At 41.6% G+C, this 17,898-nt stretch overlaps 1 protein-coding gene across 2 annotated transcripts in view; it reads right to left on the bottom strand.

The window, feature by feature from the left end:
* The window catches only part of cicb (capicua transcriptional repressor b), a 53,664-nt gene that overhangs the window by 12,941 nt on the left and 22,825 nt on the right, over positions 1-17,898 (bottom strand). For both annotated transcript variants that reach the window (XM_042308833.1, XM_042308828.1), the window contains exons 3-5: positions 7,301-7,450; positions 6,967-7,132; positions 112-220 (exon numbers count right to left, since the gene is read on the bottom strand). In XM_042308833.1, coding sequence (XP_042164767.1) covers positions 112-220; positions 6,967-7,132; positions 7,301-7,450 — 425 coding nt within the window. The remainder of the gene's footprint in view (positions 1-111; positions 221-6,966; positions 7,133-7,300; positions 7,451-17,898) is intronic.

Here is a 17,898-nt window from a genome sequence, read left to right as displayed (position 1 = left end):
CCAGGGATGCTCCTCTTTTAACAATGTGATTGAATGAGGAATGGAATGTATGACGAGGTAAGAGATGAATTGACAAAATAAGTGAGCGAGAGACAGGTGGGGGGGGGTTACCTTGCCAGGGCTGCTCTTGTCCCCATCTTTGGGCAGGGCGCTGAGGGACTGAGTGCGTCTCTTCACAGGAGTCACAGACAAGGGCTCAGGAAGAATACTGGGGAAGAACCTAAGAGACAGACATAATATATATAGATATATATACACATATACATATATACACACACATACATGCACACAGTTGAAGTCAGAAGTTTACATACACTTAGGTTGGAGTCATTAAAACTCGTTTTTCAACCAATCCACAAATTTCTTGTGAACAAACTATAGTTGTGGCAAGTCGGTTAGGACATCTACTTTGTGTATGAAAAAAGTAATTTTCCCAACAATTGTTTACAGACAGATTCTTTAACTTATAATTCACTGTATCACAATGCCAGTGGGTCAGAAGTTTACATACACTCAGTTGACTGTGCCTTTTAAACAGCTTGGAAAATCCTTGTGGGCAGAACTGAAAAAGTGTGAGCGAGCAAGGAGGCCTACAAAACCTGACTCAGTTACACCAGCTCTGTCAGGAGGAATGGGCCAAAATTCACTCAACTTATTGTGGGAAGCTTGTGGAAGGCTACCTAAAACATTTGACACAAGTTAAACAATTTAAAGGCAATGCTACCACATACTAATTGAGTGTATGTAAACTTCTGACCTACTGGGAATGTGATGAAAGAAATAAAAGCTGAAATAAATCATTCTCTCAGCTATTATTCTGACATTTCACATTCTTAAAATAAATTGGTGATGCTAACTGACCTAAAACAGGGAATTTTTACTAGGATTAAATGTCAGGAATTGTGAAAAACTGAGTTTAAATGCATTTGGCTAAGGTGTATGTAAACTTCCGACTTCAACTGTACGTATACACACACACACACGATGGTGGGTGAGAGATAAATATATCTCACCCACCATCATACCTCTGTAGCAAACATGGAACATAAAAAAAAGAGACAAAAACAACTCTAAGGAGAGAGATTTGCATAAAACTGTCACTCTTTCACACACACACACAAAGAGCAGGAAAAGTGGCTCATCTCCCCAGAGAGTTCAGTGGATTCAGCAGACAGCTCATAACAGTCAATGGACAGCAGCAGCCTGGCCACTGCCATTCTTTTCAGTTATTTTTTATGCTTTTTTGTCAAACACCGGATAGGTGCAGTGAAATGCTTTGTTTTACAGGGTGAGCCATAGTAGTACGGCGCCCCTGGAGCTAGGGCACATCGACAAATCTTTCACCTTGTCGGCTCGGGTATTCAAACCAGCAACCTTTTGGTTACTGGCCCAACGCTCTAACCACTAGGCTACCTGCCACCCTGTATATTCATTTAGCTTATATTCATATAGCCATTCATATGGCTCGTAATAAAGCACAGAGATGGATGCTTTTGTTCCTCACCTCGTTGTTCAAATAACATGCTGCTCTACATGTAGAAAACTTAAGTGGACGCGTGGAGCCACTCACTCTACTAGGCCTGTCCCTGCACAAACAATCTTGGCAGACCGAAAGTAGTCTGTTCTTTCGACCAATCAATTGGTCTCAATTTTTAAACGTGTATATAAAATCAACTATATGCATTGAGCTTGTCTGATGCTTAACGTGGATGTTGAATCAGAGGGGTTGGGTTAAATGTGGAAGACACATTTAAGTTGAATGCATTCAATTGTACAACTGACTTGGTATCCCCCTTTCCCTTTATGCACAATGTTTGAATAAATATGACAGATCAAGATAACCAGAAGAAATAAATAAATTAACCTGACCCGACCATGCTCCTCCAGCTCCTGCCAAACATCCCATTTACCACACGGGCCTGTCATCATTCGCGGGCCTGCCATCATTCGCGGGCCTGTCATCATTCGCGGGCCTGCCATCATTCGCGGGCCTGCCATCATTCGCGGGCCTGCCATCATTCGCGGGCCTGCCATCATTCGCGGGCCTGCCATCATTCGCGGGCCTGTCATCATTCACTTACTGTGTGTTTACAGGCAGATGCAACACCGCGACTTTAAATCATTAGAACACATTCACCAAAAACCACAAAATACCCCTGGAATGGATTTCTGCAAATATATAAACACCACAGGAGTCCTCTTACATTTGGGAACTTTACAGTCCTATTGATCAAACAACCATGAAAAGGTAGGCTCTCTCTCAGTTATACACATAACAACAACAATATCATCAACTAATGCTAGCCATAGCAAGATGAGCTAAAATCTAACAAAGGAACATTTCTGGTAGTTTGCTGTTAAAACTGCACTTTAAACGATGCGTAATTGTAGCCTCCTCGACCTTCTGCAGCTTGCCTACCAATGCATGCTTGTCCCAACCAAGCACCCAAGCTAACTGGCTAAAGTTGGCTAGCTTGCTGGTTAACTACTTTCAGACACAAATGAGGGAACACCTCACTGACTATTTTACTCGCCCTAGCAAAACTGATTAGGTTGTTTACGTTCGTGACTAACTATTACCTTTTTCCCCCCTATGTTTACTAACATATTCAGTGGGTGTTACTCATTCGTAAGTTCATCAGTTGTTCTGCGCTCTGGCACACTCAGACGAGAGTAATCTGAAATCAGAGTAGATAGCCAGAGTGAATTTGCAAACGCAAGAGATATGCAAACAGTCGTTCAAGATACCTGCGTCTCTAGCTGTGAAAAGCCACCGAAAAACGATGAGGAGAAAAAGTCAGTCACCCACTCCTCTAATGGCATGACGTCCTCCAAGCAGCTAGCTAACGTTAGGCTCCGTGTTTTTAGATTGCTACATAAATAGATACAGTAGCCTATTAGCCACAGTATGACTGACGTGTGATCATTACCCTTGCTAGTTTGATTGTATTGACATACCAGCCTTAGTTACATTTGTCAGTTTTTGTCCAGAATATTGAGTCATTGAAACTGAAACAGTGGTTCCCGAATGGAGGCAGCAAACTTTGTATTGCTGAATTATATTAATCATGCAATGAACTGCATCCACCTATTCTGCCAACAATGCCTTAGTGTATGTCATGGAACGTTGACTCAAATATAACTTTTTAAAATTATTATTATTTTTAAATCTTGTAAAGTTGGTTTTGTAGCATAAACTGGGAATTTGATATTTTTGACTGATATAATGATTGTGTGTTTGTTTCATATCAGCAAAGTAGTTCAAATGTTGTCAGTTCCACTTTAAACTTCAGGTCACCAATTACTTTGTGTGCTAAACGTGAAATGCTTTTTTCAATGGGAGGTAATAGTTGTACATTTCGATTGGGAAATGCTTAATGGTTGTTTTGTGTATTCTTATGATTGGGACCTACTGGCTTATTATGTCAGAGTTTATGGACAGCTTATCCTTTAACATCATACTGTGTGTGACTGCTGTCTTTCCACCTGCCCTATGTAGTTGTCCTGGAGAAGTTGGTCAATTCTAATTTTGCCAAAAAGTTCCCAAACAGGCCGCCCAGAGAAGGAAAGGCACCTGTGTGAAAACGCAAAAAAAAAAAAATTGGATTTTTCCTATAGAATTTCTGATTTTCACTCTCAAAATCACACATTTTTTTAAATATACAAAAAAAATACAAAAAAAATGGTCTAACTGACCATACCGCTCACCAAAAATAAACTTGCACATACATGTTATTCAATAATTGCATCTAAACTACTCACGAGAGTCTGCGTAGTCAGGCGCTAAAATAGAACTTGGTTATATTTGTGACGCGTGATGAGCTGCAAGTCCCGCCTCTCCTGTCTCCTGATTGTTTTTTTTATGAGCCTATATCCACGTGGGTGATTGAAAGACAAACTGAAGTCCACACTCCTGTCCAGTTAGTAGCAGTAATGCACCTTAAAGTTGGTTGCCAACCGCCATATAAACTCCAAAGAAGAAGCCTGAGAAGGAGGAGAGATTACTAGAAACTAACTCTGTTTACCCTTTTATCTGTGGAATAATTGTAAGAGTGGAGGACCTTGTGCATTTCAGGTAAAATAACAAGCGAATGTTTATATCCCAGGACAAATTAGCTAGCAACAGCAAACTAGCTAGCTAAATTTCCATGAAAGTTGAATGCTTTTCGACCTGTCACCAAATATAGTTGGTTCAGGGTTTGTTTTGATAATTCAACCTGTGTGTCCTGATCACGTCTGGTGTGGATGGACAAAATCGACATGGTTGCGATGGCACACGTGGATGCACGCGCCCGGTCTGGTCAGCATGAAAGTCCACAACAACGCTTAAACCACATCAATCTGATTGGGTGGGCCTGCCAGGGCCTGGCTCCTCAGTGGGTGGGCCTCTGTCCACCCAGGCACATCCATGTCTGCGCCCCTGACGCAAACAGTGCATAATGACAATCGTGCAGTACAAATAGCCTCCTAATCAACTCTTCTGACTAAACTTTTTAAATACCTGGTTTGCATATCCTTTGTTGCCTTAGTTAGCATTTACTGGTAGATATCGTACGTTGAAACTTCTTTCCTACCCTACCAGCTTCCGATGTCATTCTTCTCTGAGCTGTTCCATGACAAAACCATTTGAAAGCTACACACTCTTACTGTCTGCAGATGATATTCCATTGAAACTAGGCTGTGTGCATGTGAATATATTTCACTTGCTTTGCAATTTTGTAGGCTACTTTGTGAATGATTTCTCTATTGTACTTCATATTTGATAAGTCATACACCTTCACTACACTACTTTGATACGCATCAGCAGGGATTAAGTTAGTATACGCAAAGCCCACTGGGAAAAAAGTGAGTATACATCTTAAACTGTACCTGCGTATACCCTACACCACTGGCCCTTTCTAACCTGTCCCACACTGGAGGCCTATAGGTTCACCACTGTACTAACCTGTCACACACACACTGAAGACCTATAGGTTCACCACTGTACTAACCTGTCACACACACACTGAAGACCGAAAGGTTCACCACTGTACTAACCTGTCACACACTGGAGGCCTATAGGTCCACCACTGTACTAACCTGTCACACTGGAGGCCTATAGGTTCGCCACTGTACTAACCTGTCACACTGGAGGCCTATAGGTTCACCACTGTACTAACCTGTCACACTGAAGGCCTATAGGTTTGCCACTGTACTAACCTGTCACACTGAAGACCTATAGGTTCACCACTGTACTAACCTGTCACATACTGGAGGCCTATAGGTCCACCACTGTACTAACCTGTCACACTGAAGGCCTATAGGTTTGCCACTGTACTAACCTGTCACACTGAAGACCTATAGGTTCGCCACTGTACTAACCTGTCCCACACTGGAGGCCTATAGGTTCACCACTGTACTAACCTGTCCCACACTGGAGGCCTATAGGTTCACCACTGTACTAACCTGTCACACACTGGAGGCCTATAGGTTCACCACTGTACTAACCTTCACACACTGGAGGCCTAGGTTCACCACTGTACTAACCCACACTGGAGGCCTATAGGTTCACCACTGTACTAACCTGTCACACTGGAGGCCTATAGGTTCACCACTGTACTAACCTGTCACACTGGAGGCCTATAGGTTCACCACTGTACTAACCTGTCACACACTGGAGGCCTATAGGTTCACCACTGTCACACACTAGGCCTAACCTGTCTAACCTGTCACACTGGAGGCCTATAGGTTCACCACTGTACTAACCTGTCACACACTGGAGGCCTATAGGTTCCCACTGTCACACTAGGCCTAACCTGTCACCTGTCACACTGGAGGCCTATAGGTTCACCACTGTACTAACCTGTCACACTGGAGGCCTATAGGTTCACCACTGTACTAACCTGTCACACTGGAGGCCTATAGGTTCACCACTGTACTAACCTGTCACACTGGAGGCCTATAGGTTCACCACTGTACTAACCTGTCTCACACTGGAGGCCTATAGGTTCACCACTGTACTAACCTGTCACACACTGGAGGCCTATAGGTTCACCACTGTACTAACCTGTCACACTGGAGGCCTATAGGTTTGCCACTGCGCAAACATATGGTCTATAATTGACAAAACTCGTAAATGGAATGAAATAAACCAAAACTTGTTTTGCACAACTTTAGTATAGGTAGTGTAGGCTAACAATGTGTCCACTCTGACAATGAGAACGGTAAAAGACTGGATTAACAATATATTAAACGCAATAACAAAAATTACCGCAACCAAAAAACATTATGGATTAGATATTATAGGAATTAATGGTAAATGTACTACTGGTGATATATGTAATGGGGAATTGATAGACACTAACAATCACACACAAACAATTCTCACAATGAAGTTATGAAACAATGAAAGTGCACAAATTGCAGGAGAGAGACGTGCATTATGCATCCTAACACACTCCTCTTCCTTTTGGACTGTGCCATCCTCCGCAATGGATTAGTTCACTGAGATGGGTGCAAATCAGACAAGTATCTCGTGTTTCAGAAATAAATATATACAGTTCCAGTCAAAAGTTGACACACCTAATCATTCAAGGGTTTTTCTTTATTTTACTATTTTCTAAATTGTAGAATAATAATGAAGACATCACAACTATGAAATGACACATGTGGAATCATGTAGTAACCAAAAAAAGTGTTAAACAAATCAAAATATATTTTATATTTTCAATTCTTCAATGTAGCCACCCTTTGCCTTGACAGCTTTGCACACTCGTCTTACAATTTAGAAAATAGTAAAAATAAAGAAAAACCTTGAAATGAGTAAGTGTGTCCAAACTTTTGACTGGTACTGTATATATTTTCTACTGCTCAAATAAAAAAAATATTGATTGACCAAACAGCCTAGTGACCAAACAATCGACTATTTGGGGTCAGCCCTAGTGTCCACACACACACGCGTATGCAGTCACGCACGCACACACTTACGGGTCATCCACATCACTCTCAGTCTCACTGTCTGGCCTCTCTCTTTCGGCCTCCCTCTCCGGGGCCAGGTCGTCCGTGGAGGGAGCCAGCCGTGTTGTGGGTCCTCTCTCTTGGGAGGGGGGGCCCTCGTTGGCCTCCTGTAGCAGCACTGCACCCCCCTGAGACTCTGAGAAAGACAGGAAAAGGGGGTATTTTCACAACGATTCAAATCTCTGATAGTTATCTGGTAATACCAATGTTTGTGTTACGGAATTCATTATGTTTCAAGTGTTTGAAATCATGGTAGAAATTGTAATCTTGCTGGGATTTGGGTCGAATTTCATCCACAACCTACCTGTTTTCAGACTGGCAGCTTGGGCGTGATTGATTAGTTGTTGGCCCTCACCAGACTGAGTAGAGGCATCTGATTGGGTTGGTGCCAGGAAAGGGACCAATGAATGCCAGGGAAACACAGGAACTGACCGGGGTTCCACGTTGGTCCAGACTGCAAAAAAAATACAAAGACATGGTTAGGCCTACTCCTTTTATTCAGTGTAATCCAGTCAGAGAATATTATTTTTGAGCAACAGTTTATGGACTCACAATATGTCCAGACAATGCACTCCTCATAGTAAGCTAGCTCAAACATATTTTTCTAAAATCTCAACTTCCGATAAACAATCTCAACTTTCATGTAAACAAGATTCTTTTCCAGATTTTGGGAACATATTGTTGTTAGCCTGTACACATGCTAATAGTTTATTTGTGACAATATGAACACTTTTCTAGTATGGCCCAAGAAGTGACTATCAAAGGCCCATCTTCCCAGAACCAGTGGCCCACTGGCTTAACCAATTAGCCTCAGGTATATACTCAAGGCTGTTGCTGCTCCCCATATGGGACACCTCTGGAAACTCACCAGTGGGTAGCTGATCCATGCGAGTATCAGTCAGCCATGAGAAAGACCTGTATATCTCACGGCAAACTCATACTGCTACAATATTCAAAATGGTGCTGGAGACAAATATGAAAAACACACGGAAGTAGTAAATGACCATGACTGACCAAACATGCTCAGTCCTTGACGGAGGTATTGAGGGGTCTCTGATGAATACATGGTTGAAAAGAGTCCTTTATGGTGTTTTTCCAAAAACGAGTCTCAATTTAAAAGGGTCCTTGAAAGCGTCCCTTTACAACGTCAGATAAAAATCCATGTGTTGAAAAATTAATCAGTGATCCAAGATCGTATAGTGGATGGCAACAGTGCTCGATAGTGCCTGCATCTGACGCTTATCTTCAGATTGCGGTCATCACGCACAACTTTCACTGCAATAGTCGCACTGCTATTATGATTTATCCGGTGGCGTACTGATATATCTGTAAATGTTGATTTCGGATTAAAAGGAAGTCCCATGCGTATCGGTCAACAACATGAGACCAGCTCACGCTTTCATCTTTTCAGAATGCCGCATTCTCTGCGAGCAGCCTATTTGTTCACGCGCATTGACGATAACAATTACATTTCCCCAGTGCAGAACCTGAAATACGGGGAATAACACAATGTAAAATGGATTGCCAACTAGTCAGTAGTCACAAGTTGCAACAGGATACAGAAAATACGACAACACGTTAAATATAGTCGGAGAAGTCTGTGTTCCTCTTGGTCTAATAACCCCTGATGCACCCTCGCCTGTTTGTTTACATTACTGAAGTGCTGCGGTCATGAATAGGTTAACTAGGCCTCACCCTCAGCCACGGAGTAAATTGGCACATCAGTCCGAGACATACGCTATCCTCGCGGCCATGTTCAACTTGTCTCTACACGTACTCGCTTCAGTCTAGCAGTGTACAAATGGTGCGAAAGGCAAAAAAAAATGTTTAGGGCAGAAACGGAGTATTCGATGTATTGCATCTAGTTGACCAATAATGTCTGACAGCAAGCTTGGACGACACTAACATTAATTGCTAGCAGTGGATAGCAAGCTGGCTAGCTAACTACGTGCATTAGCTATCTGGCTAGCTAGTTGTTATGCAAATGCTCAAAATGACAAAGCTATCAAATTCATAATCCTGCTAGATTTGTTTATTGAAGGGATTTGTATCTGTCTGAATATCAATCAAATGCATCGGACCGTGTGTAAAGTTATACACAACTTCTAGTTAGCTGAATTAACACAGGCTAGCAGCAGCTATTTTGCCATCCATAAACTCCAGTGCAGGCTATGCTCAGCAACATCATGCTTTTACTTTGGATGTTCTTGCTGAAGTTTGGAGGACAAGTGACAACCCCAATTGTTTATCTTACGTTAGCTGGCCACCACATACGGGGTTTATTGCCGTCTACATTGACGCAAGTAGCACTGCAATTGTCAGTCAAAATAACCTTTGCTACTTCAAAATACAGCCGACAGGTTCAACACGAGAAGGCAACCCGAGCCTCAAGTGCACCGGTCCAAATAACACCGTACCCTCCGTAACGCCCCTGGCCCTGCACCCGCAGAACAGAAACAGAAAGCAGTCAAAGAAACGCAATTGTTGTCCTCATGTCACTACCCTTCCTTTACACAACAACAAAGGTCTGTTACTATTGTTTTTCTTCACACCATGAAACCACTTAAATTATTTGAGGAACAATGACTGCTGCGTGCTAGATCTATAAGATGGTAGCTAAATTGACAAAAACCTGTCTGAATACACCTGCATTTTTTACCCCCAAAACCGTTAGCCACCTGCCTGTTAAGCCGTATAGTTACTGTCAGCATCCAACATTGATATTCTATTGCTTTGGCACCAACTCATATTAAAAATGTAAAGTAACGTGAAATCGTATTCACCATAAATTAACTTTCTACCACACAAGGCGGATCATATGCAGGTGTGCGTAAAACTGGTCATCCATCTCCCATATCCCACTGGCTCTCCAGTTGTTGATTAAATCCAAATACCCATTTTGGGGTTTTCTTGAAGGCTAGCCACCAATGCACTACCCCCACTAACGTTAATATTTTTTTAAACACCACCCTGGCCTCAGTCGGCTCCCACACACACCCCTGCCTCGTATCTATCAACGTCTCAAAAAGGTAATCGACTGAAAATATAGTTGCCAGAAGTATTTCACTCCAACGCTGTCATGAGCAGCGGCGATGATGATGATAACTCGGACCCCAATGACAGAAAGTGGGGCGAGACCACAGCACTGTTCTGTGTTGGCTGCTGCCCCCCTTGGACCACAGAAAACGACCGGATTGAGCTCAAAGGCAGGAAACCGAAGCGAGAGGCCAGCCGGAGATGCTCCGACACAGATCCATGGAATCGGGGGCTTTATAGAAATAGCCGCTCGATGTCCGGTGCGATCTCCGCCTGCAGCAGGTCACTTCGCGCGCGCCCACTCCTGTCCGTCAGCTCGGCAGGTATTTGTAGTAGAAAAGTTATCGTATCATAACATCTCCTCACTTTAGCTCAACTCTCTTCCCCACGATTTGTCCTCTCTTGCTTCGTCTGGCCCTTTCTTTATTTTTCCCCTCCCTGTTCCTTGTTGTAAACTAGGCTGCCCCCTCTCGCTCTTTCAGTGTGTCAACCTCGCCCAACCGAGCCCCGCCCCTTTCTCTTAATCTAAGCTCCACCATTGGTCAAGGCAGCCACCTGTCATCCCGCCGCCGTGACCGCTGATTGGTTGAAATATGCACTGGAATGTCAGTCATATGCAAATCTCACTCGATCAGTCAGTCACTGATAGCTGCAATGAAATAGAGCTCCTAAAAAATAACATATCAAATTGGGACATGACTTCCTATTGGCTGTTATTCAATCCCACCGTGACGTTTCTGACGTTCATTTATTGGCTACAAATCCCAAATTGCCCAACCTGACTCATACCGCAATAATTACTATTCATAATCCCGCCCATGTCCCATCCCCGTTGGTCTATTTTAGGTAGTATGCTAGATTGATTGCCGAGCAAGTGAACAGAGACACTCAGATGGAGGACAACAAATCGCTTGACAGAAGTTTATATAAGGTCCTTCACCAAAAATAGTAAAAACGACATGCAGTACCGACTTCGTCCATCTGCATAGGGGGCACTCTAGAAATCAAACTCATTGAAGTGTAGCTGTGAAGCAGGTTCCACTAGATAGCACAGCCACAAAGTCAAAATTGGCACTATGGTAAAAATGTTTGAAAACAAAAATAGTATTTTTGGTCTTAATTTAAGGTTAAGCAAGGTTAGCAGTGTGGTTAAAGTGCAAATTACAAGTGTTTTAACTACTTTGTAGATATGACACAAACAGACAATCGTATCAGTTAAAAATATACAATTCCAAGTTTAGTTTCAATGACTCAATATTTTGGACAAAAACTGACAAATGTAACTAAGGCTGGTATGTCAATACAATCAAACTAGCAAGGGTAATGATCACACGTCAGTCATACTGTGGCTAATAGGCTACTGTATCTATTTATGTAGCAATCTAAAAACACGGAGCCTAACGTTAGCTAGCTGCTTGGAGGACGTCATGCCATTAGAGGAGTGGGTGACTGACTTTTTCCCCTCATTGTTTTTCGGTGGCTTTTTACAGCTAGAGACGCAGGTGTCATTTGGTTAGCTAGCAAGAACTTGAATGACTGTCATCCAGTTATCTAGCATATATCTTGCGTTCGCAAATTCACTCTGGCTATCTAGCTAGCCTAGTGGTTAGTGTTGGGCCAGTAACTGAAAGGTTGCTGGATCGAATTCCTGTGCTGACAAGGTAAACATCTGTCTTTCTGCCCCTGAACAAGGCAGTTAACCCCGGGCACTGAAGACGTGGATGTCGATTATGGCATCCTCCCGCACCTCTCTGATTCAGAGGGGTTGGGTTAAATGCAGAAGACACATTTCAGTCGAATGCATTAAGTTGTACAACTGACTAGGTAACCCCCTTTACTCTAATTTCTGAGTACTCTTGTCTGAGTGTGCCAGAGCGCAGAATAACTGATGAATTTACGAACGCACAACATCTGCTGAATATGACCGGTGTCAGTAAACGTAGGGGGGAGTAATAGTTAGTCAAGAACGCTCTAGACAACTTGTAAACAGCCTAACCAACTCTGCTAGGGTGATTAAAATAGGCAGAGTGAGGTGTTCGTTCATTTGTGTCTGGAAGTGGCAAGCTAGCCAGTTAGCATGGGTGGGGACTACAGAGTGAAGGAAAAGCAGTCAACAAGTGCTCAACACATGTGGGAACTCCTTCAAGACTGTTGGAAAAGCATTCCTCAAGAAGCTGGTTGAGAGAATGCCAAGAGTGTGCAAAGCTGTCATCAAGACAAAGGGTGGCTACTTTAAAGAATCTCAAATTTGTATAACACGTTTTTGGTTACAACATGATTCCATATGTGTTATTTCATAGTTTTGATGTCTTCCCTATTATTCTACAATGTAGAAAATAGTACAAATATTTTGGAATGAGTAGGTGTATCCAAACATTTGACTGGTACTGTATGTTGTTATTAGGTTTTATTTACTGCTGTATCTTTTAATTGTCCAAACGCATGGCCGCTTTCCCACTCTATATTGCTATAGAATTTTCACAAATGCCTTACATGAAAATTACCATATTTAAATGTTTGCTTAGAATTTAAAAAAATAAAAAGTGTAATATTGTTCCTGGGGGTGTATATGAACAGTGTTTTAAAATAAAATGTCATGTTGCTAAAATGCTGTCGCTTCCACTAAGGTTAGAGTTAGGTTTAAAATCACAATTTTAAGAAGATCAATTGTAGAAATAGGCAGGGTTTATGACTTTGTGGCTGTGGTAACTAGTGACAACCCGGGGATGCCTGTGAGACCACACTATCTGTATCTTTGGGCTTTTTGTTATTAAATGCATTAATAATATTTCCAGACAATTCCCTTCCACATTCCAGGAATCATGTCATTTATCCTCTGAGCCTGTAGGGTTATTACAGTGTAATAACATCAACCAGTCATCTAGCATCATCTAATGTAGCCTACTCTCTGATGTTATAACTGGTGCTCAGTGCTCAGCCATGTGTTTTATGACTCAGCAGTGCATACACACACACCATGTGACTGAATTACAGGAATGCTAAAAAGAGACAGAGTATTGGTAATGAGTAATTAGCAGCATTAGAGAAGCTTAGAGGAACCAACGCTAGTGTCTTTTCCAACTGGACTACCATTCTACTACTTCTTCAACTAATTGCTCCACTACCATTGTGTTTTAAATAGTGGCAGTACAGACAGCAGCAGCAGTTCTACATAATGGTAGTCATGATCATTAGAAGTATTAGAAGTAGCCTAATGGTTGTGGAACGATGAAATACATTTTCACCACCATAAAATCAGATGGTTGGACAATTATTCACTCTATTACAACATGTTATTTAACCACGTGTATGCGACACACACACACTGCTATGCGTGGTTGGCACACACACTGGCATGTAAACTGAGTGGTAAATGATTGAGTTGTTTGTGGAGCGTTTCTCTCAGTTTCCGTGTCATTAGTCAGAGACGGAGAGGGGAGGCGAGCAATGATGTCATTTTCCACCATAAAAAGCCCATTCAATCCCAGAAAATGTATTTTCTAAATGTTTCCATAGTGCAGCTTAACATTCCCTAGACTGACTTTTAAATGTGTGTGTGTGTATATGTTGAGCACACACATCATGCACACACAACAAGCACACACGCTTTCTGAGAGATACAAGCACACACGCGTGTACACACATGCACACCTGTACACACATACGCAGTCGCACTTACACACAAACCAGGACTGAGAAAGAAAATGAGTGGTGGAGGTTTTAGAAACAGGGAAAAATGGGTGGGAATAAAAGAGTGAGAGGAGAGAGTATCAGTGTAAAAATAAACTAACAGTCATTCTGTGTAGAGGGGAGGAGAGATGGAGGGAAAACAGAACTTCTCTTATGGGAGGAAGGGTGGAGAGGCCAGAGATGGGGAGATGGATCTCTCACTCGCACACACACACACACACACACACACACACACACACACACACACACACACACACACACACACACACACACACACACACACACACACACACACACACACACAAACTACTAAGGGCACTGACTGCGACTCATATTACTGGTTAAAAGGTTGCCTATAGATGTCTACATATAATATATCACTAAAAACTGCTGCTAATAGAAAACTCATAACACGTGCAACATACACACATTATGACAAATTGAGTGTTTTGGCACAGTACATCCACACACAATTCTAAAAGCTGCAAATAGTGTACTTCACAACACACAGTCTAAACTATGACAAATAGTGTGTCTAATACCCTCCAGCACAGTGTCCATTTTATTTGAACTATTCTGTTCAATCAGACACAAATACAATAGAGGGAGGGTCTAATCTCCCTCTTCTAGACAGTCATCTCACAGGGAGCTTTGGGAGCCAACCAATAAGGTCACAGCGAGCGCTACTAGCTCAGATGAGGCAGATGTTGTTGTCATAGTAAAGGACTTATATTAACTGTTCCAGAACCACTACTGAAAGACAGACATACAGTATCTGCTCGCAGCTAAAATACTGTCAACAGCATCCTAACTTTTTGCTTACAGTTTTTTACAATCATGTTGGCACTAATTTCGGAACCTTGATGTAATTTTTCAAAACTCTAGACACAAAACTCACAACCAATGATCAAAATGCACATTTTTCAAAACTCTTAACACTTTTTCCAAATGCTTGGATAAAATACACATAAAACTAAGATCATTTGTTCATTAAACTAAAATCACCTGTTCAAAATGATACAACTTAACATCAAAGTATTACCATTTCAAAATGCAATTCACACATTACATCTGAGATGACTGTCTATTCATTTCATTACAATGATCGAACTATCAATTGATACAACTGCTCAAAATTATAAGTAACTGTTGCATTACTCTTAATGCATAGTTTTATGGAAACTGCCAAACAATATTCCATGTTTAGATCATGAAAGTTTCAGGATAATGAGATCCATTGACATCAATTACCGTGGAACCAACCGATTGGACTACATTATCTATGGCTGTAATATTTCATCATCATTCTTTATCAGACACTGTTTCTATGGTCCCATGTACCACTTTTCCAGACCATGTTTTCAGATTTGACATTACTGTACATTCACCGGCCGCTTTATTAGGTACACACATCTAGTACGGGGTAGGACCCCCTTTTGCCTCCACAACGGCCTGAATTATTCACAGTGTTGTACGTTAAGAGATACCCTTCTGCACACCACTGTTTAAAACAGCTGTTGTTTGAGCATGTGTGGCCTTTCTGTTAGCTTGAATGAGTCTGGACATTCTCCTCTGACCTCTCTCATTAACAAGGTGTTTTTCCCACAGAACTGCCGCTCACTGAATGTGTTTTGTTTATCGCACTGTTCTCTGTAAACTCTAGAGACTGTAGTGCGTAAAAATCCCAGGAAGGCAGCTGTTTCTGAGATGCTGGAATCACCATGTGTGGCATCAACAATCATACCACAGTCATAGTATCTTTGATTATGTATCTTGCCCGTTCTAATGTTAGGTAGAACAACAAATAAAGCTCTCTACTCTATACACTCTATATATTGAGTTGCAGGCAGCCACATGATTCGCTGTTCTAATGTAACCTTCTTTGATGGGCTAAAACATGTCTGTAGAGCTGATGGCATGACCTATGTCATTGTGTGGGATGTCAGGTTCCACCTGGCTCAAATGGTGCAAGCATGGTTTCAGGCCCATCCACAATTTACCACCCTGTACTCTCCTTTCCTAAAACCCGATTGAGGAATTTTTCTCCACATGGAGGTGGAAGGTATATGACAGGCGCCCTCACAAACAAGCCACCCTTCTCCAGGCCATGGATGACGCATGCAATGACATCACGGCAGACCAGTGTCAGGCCTGGATTCGCCATGCCCGAAGATTCTTCCCAAGATGTTTGGCTAATGAAAACATCCTTTGTGATGTGGATGAGAACCTTTGGCCAAATCCACAAGACAGGGGAAATATAGAAGTACAGTAATCAATCCTTTGTTTTGCTTTTTACAGTAAGCCAGGTGAGCAACACTGCAGTGATGTTTTACAGTAAGCCAGGTGAGCAACACTGCAGTGATGTTTTACAGTAAGCCTGGTGAGGAACACTACAGGTGATGTTTTACTGTAGTTTTTTTCTTTTTTTGTAGCTAATTATTTTTGCTTTGATTCAAAGAAACCTGAGTGATTTCATTGTATTTCATCAATAAATGTCATATTTTGTTCAATGACTCCACTGTGTCTGTAGTATTCTCTTTACTAGTCCTTTTACAGTGATGTATTTACGTGTAGTACCATAATGAAACATGTATCACATATTTTGTACTACAATATTTAATGATTGAACGAACAACTACACAGTGAAACTATCGGTATCTTGTGTGTGGGTGATCTAAATGAATGTTCCTTTGATATTTCATGATAAATGAGATATTTGAACCAATGATTCTGCAAGTGCAAGGTTTCTTTAAAGATATGAACGCACAATGCAAGGTTTTGAACATTGGACAGCCTGTGTTACAAGTGATGAAAGTTTTGAGTTTTGTGTCTAAAGTTTTGAAAAATGACCACAAGGTTCTGAAATTAGTGCCAAAGGGATTGTGTAAAAAAAACCTGTAAATGAAAAATTCAGGATTTTGTGTTGTTGAAAGATTCACTTTATCAACATTTAAATGGCAGTCGAAACAGACGTATTCTTTGAAGTATTCTAATCTGTCATTCATTGTGTTGTCCATTCAGCTGGGATTTTCTCCCCCGTCTCTGAGGGAGTCACTTCTGTCATGGGAATGCCCAAGCCTGTGGCGTTAAGCGAACGGATAAACTAATGGGCATTAGACCCGACCTCGACGAAAAAAGTCAGAGACTACAGCTTTGAAACTGACCTGAGCTCTGACCATGTCAATACATATAAACGGCTACAGAGAGCGACAGAGGGAGAGAGGGGAGGTTGCAGCCCTGTCGCTGAGGGTACACTGTTATTAAACTACACTGAACTAAAATATCTACGCATGCCACAATCAACAGCCTGATCAACTCTATGCAAAGGAGATGTGTCGTGCTGCATGAGGCAAATGGTGGTCAACATATACTGACTGGTTTTCTGATCCACACCCCTACCTTTTTTTATTAAAGGTATCTGTGACCAACAGATGCATATCTGTATTCCCAGTCATGTGAAATCCATAGATTAGGACCAAATGAATGTATTAAATGAACAGATTTTCTTATATGAACTGTAACTTAGTAAAATCTTTGAAATTATTGCGTTTTATATTTTTGTTCCGTATATTTTGTGCATAAAGCCTCTACAAGCCTGTTTTTAATGAGTTCATAAATGCTTTCCAAACCCTAAATCATCTACAAGATGATGAAACAGAGATGAATATACATGTATTTCCATGTCTTTCTTTCATTGATCCCTAATCTGAACTGTTCCCTCCATATAGTATGTCAAGACAATTCTAATTAAAGGTGCCACATTTAAAGGGATGGCTTTAGATACATTGAATCAAAACTAAATGAGAAAATCTGTTGGCCGGCAAGTGGGGGGGGTTTTCAGCGGTTGAATAAAATGTATTCCAAACCAAGCCGGCAAAGCCTATTCTGCACCTGGCATAAGGTAAGTGTGAATACCAACTACTGAGAGTGCGTAGGAAAGGCGTGCGTAGGAAAGGTATTCATTTCCTATGTCTGAATTGGGCCCACAGTGATGATACAAAAAGAAAAAGACTAGATGGGGGCTTTAACATATGCAAGTTATACAAGAGTCATTTCGTTTGGTAGGCTGTGTGATTATGTTTGGTAGGAAAGAATGTTGGGTAGCAACAAATGAAACAGCACGCGGTTGAAGACAGATCACAGAACAACAGGCAGGAAATACAAGAGATTATCAAT

The sequence above is a fragment of the Oncorhynchus tshawytscha genome, linkage group LG03 (genome assembly GCF_018296145.1).
Source record: "Oncorhynchus tshawytscha isolate Ot180627B linkage group LG03, Otsh_v2.0, whole genome shotgun sequence".
NCBI classification, from domain to species: Eukaryota; Metazoa; Chordata; class Actinopteri; order Salmoniformes; family Salmonidae; genus Oncorhynchus; species Oncorhynchus tshawytscha.
The sequence above is the reverse complement of the archived record's forward strand: the minus strand, read 5'-3'. Positions and strand labels throughout refer to the sequence as shown.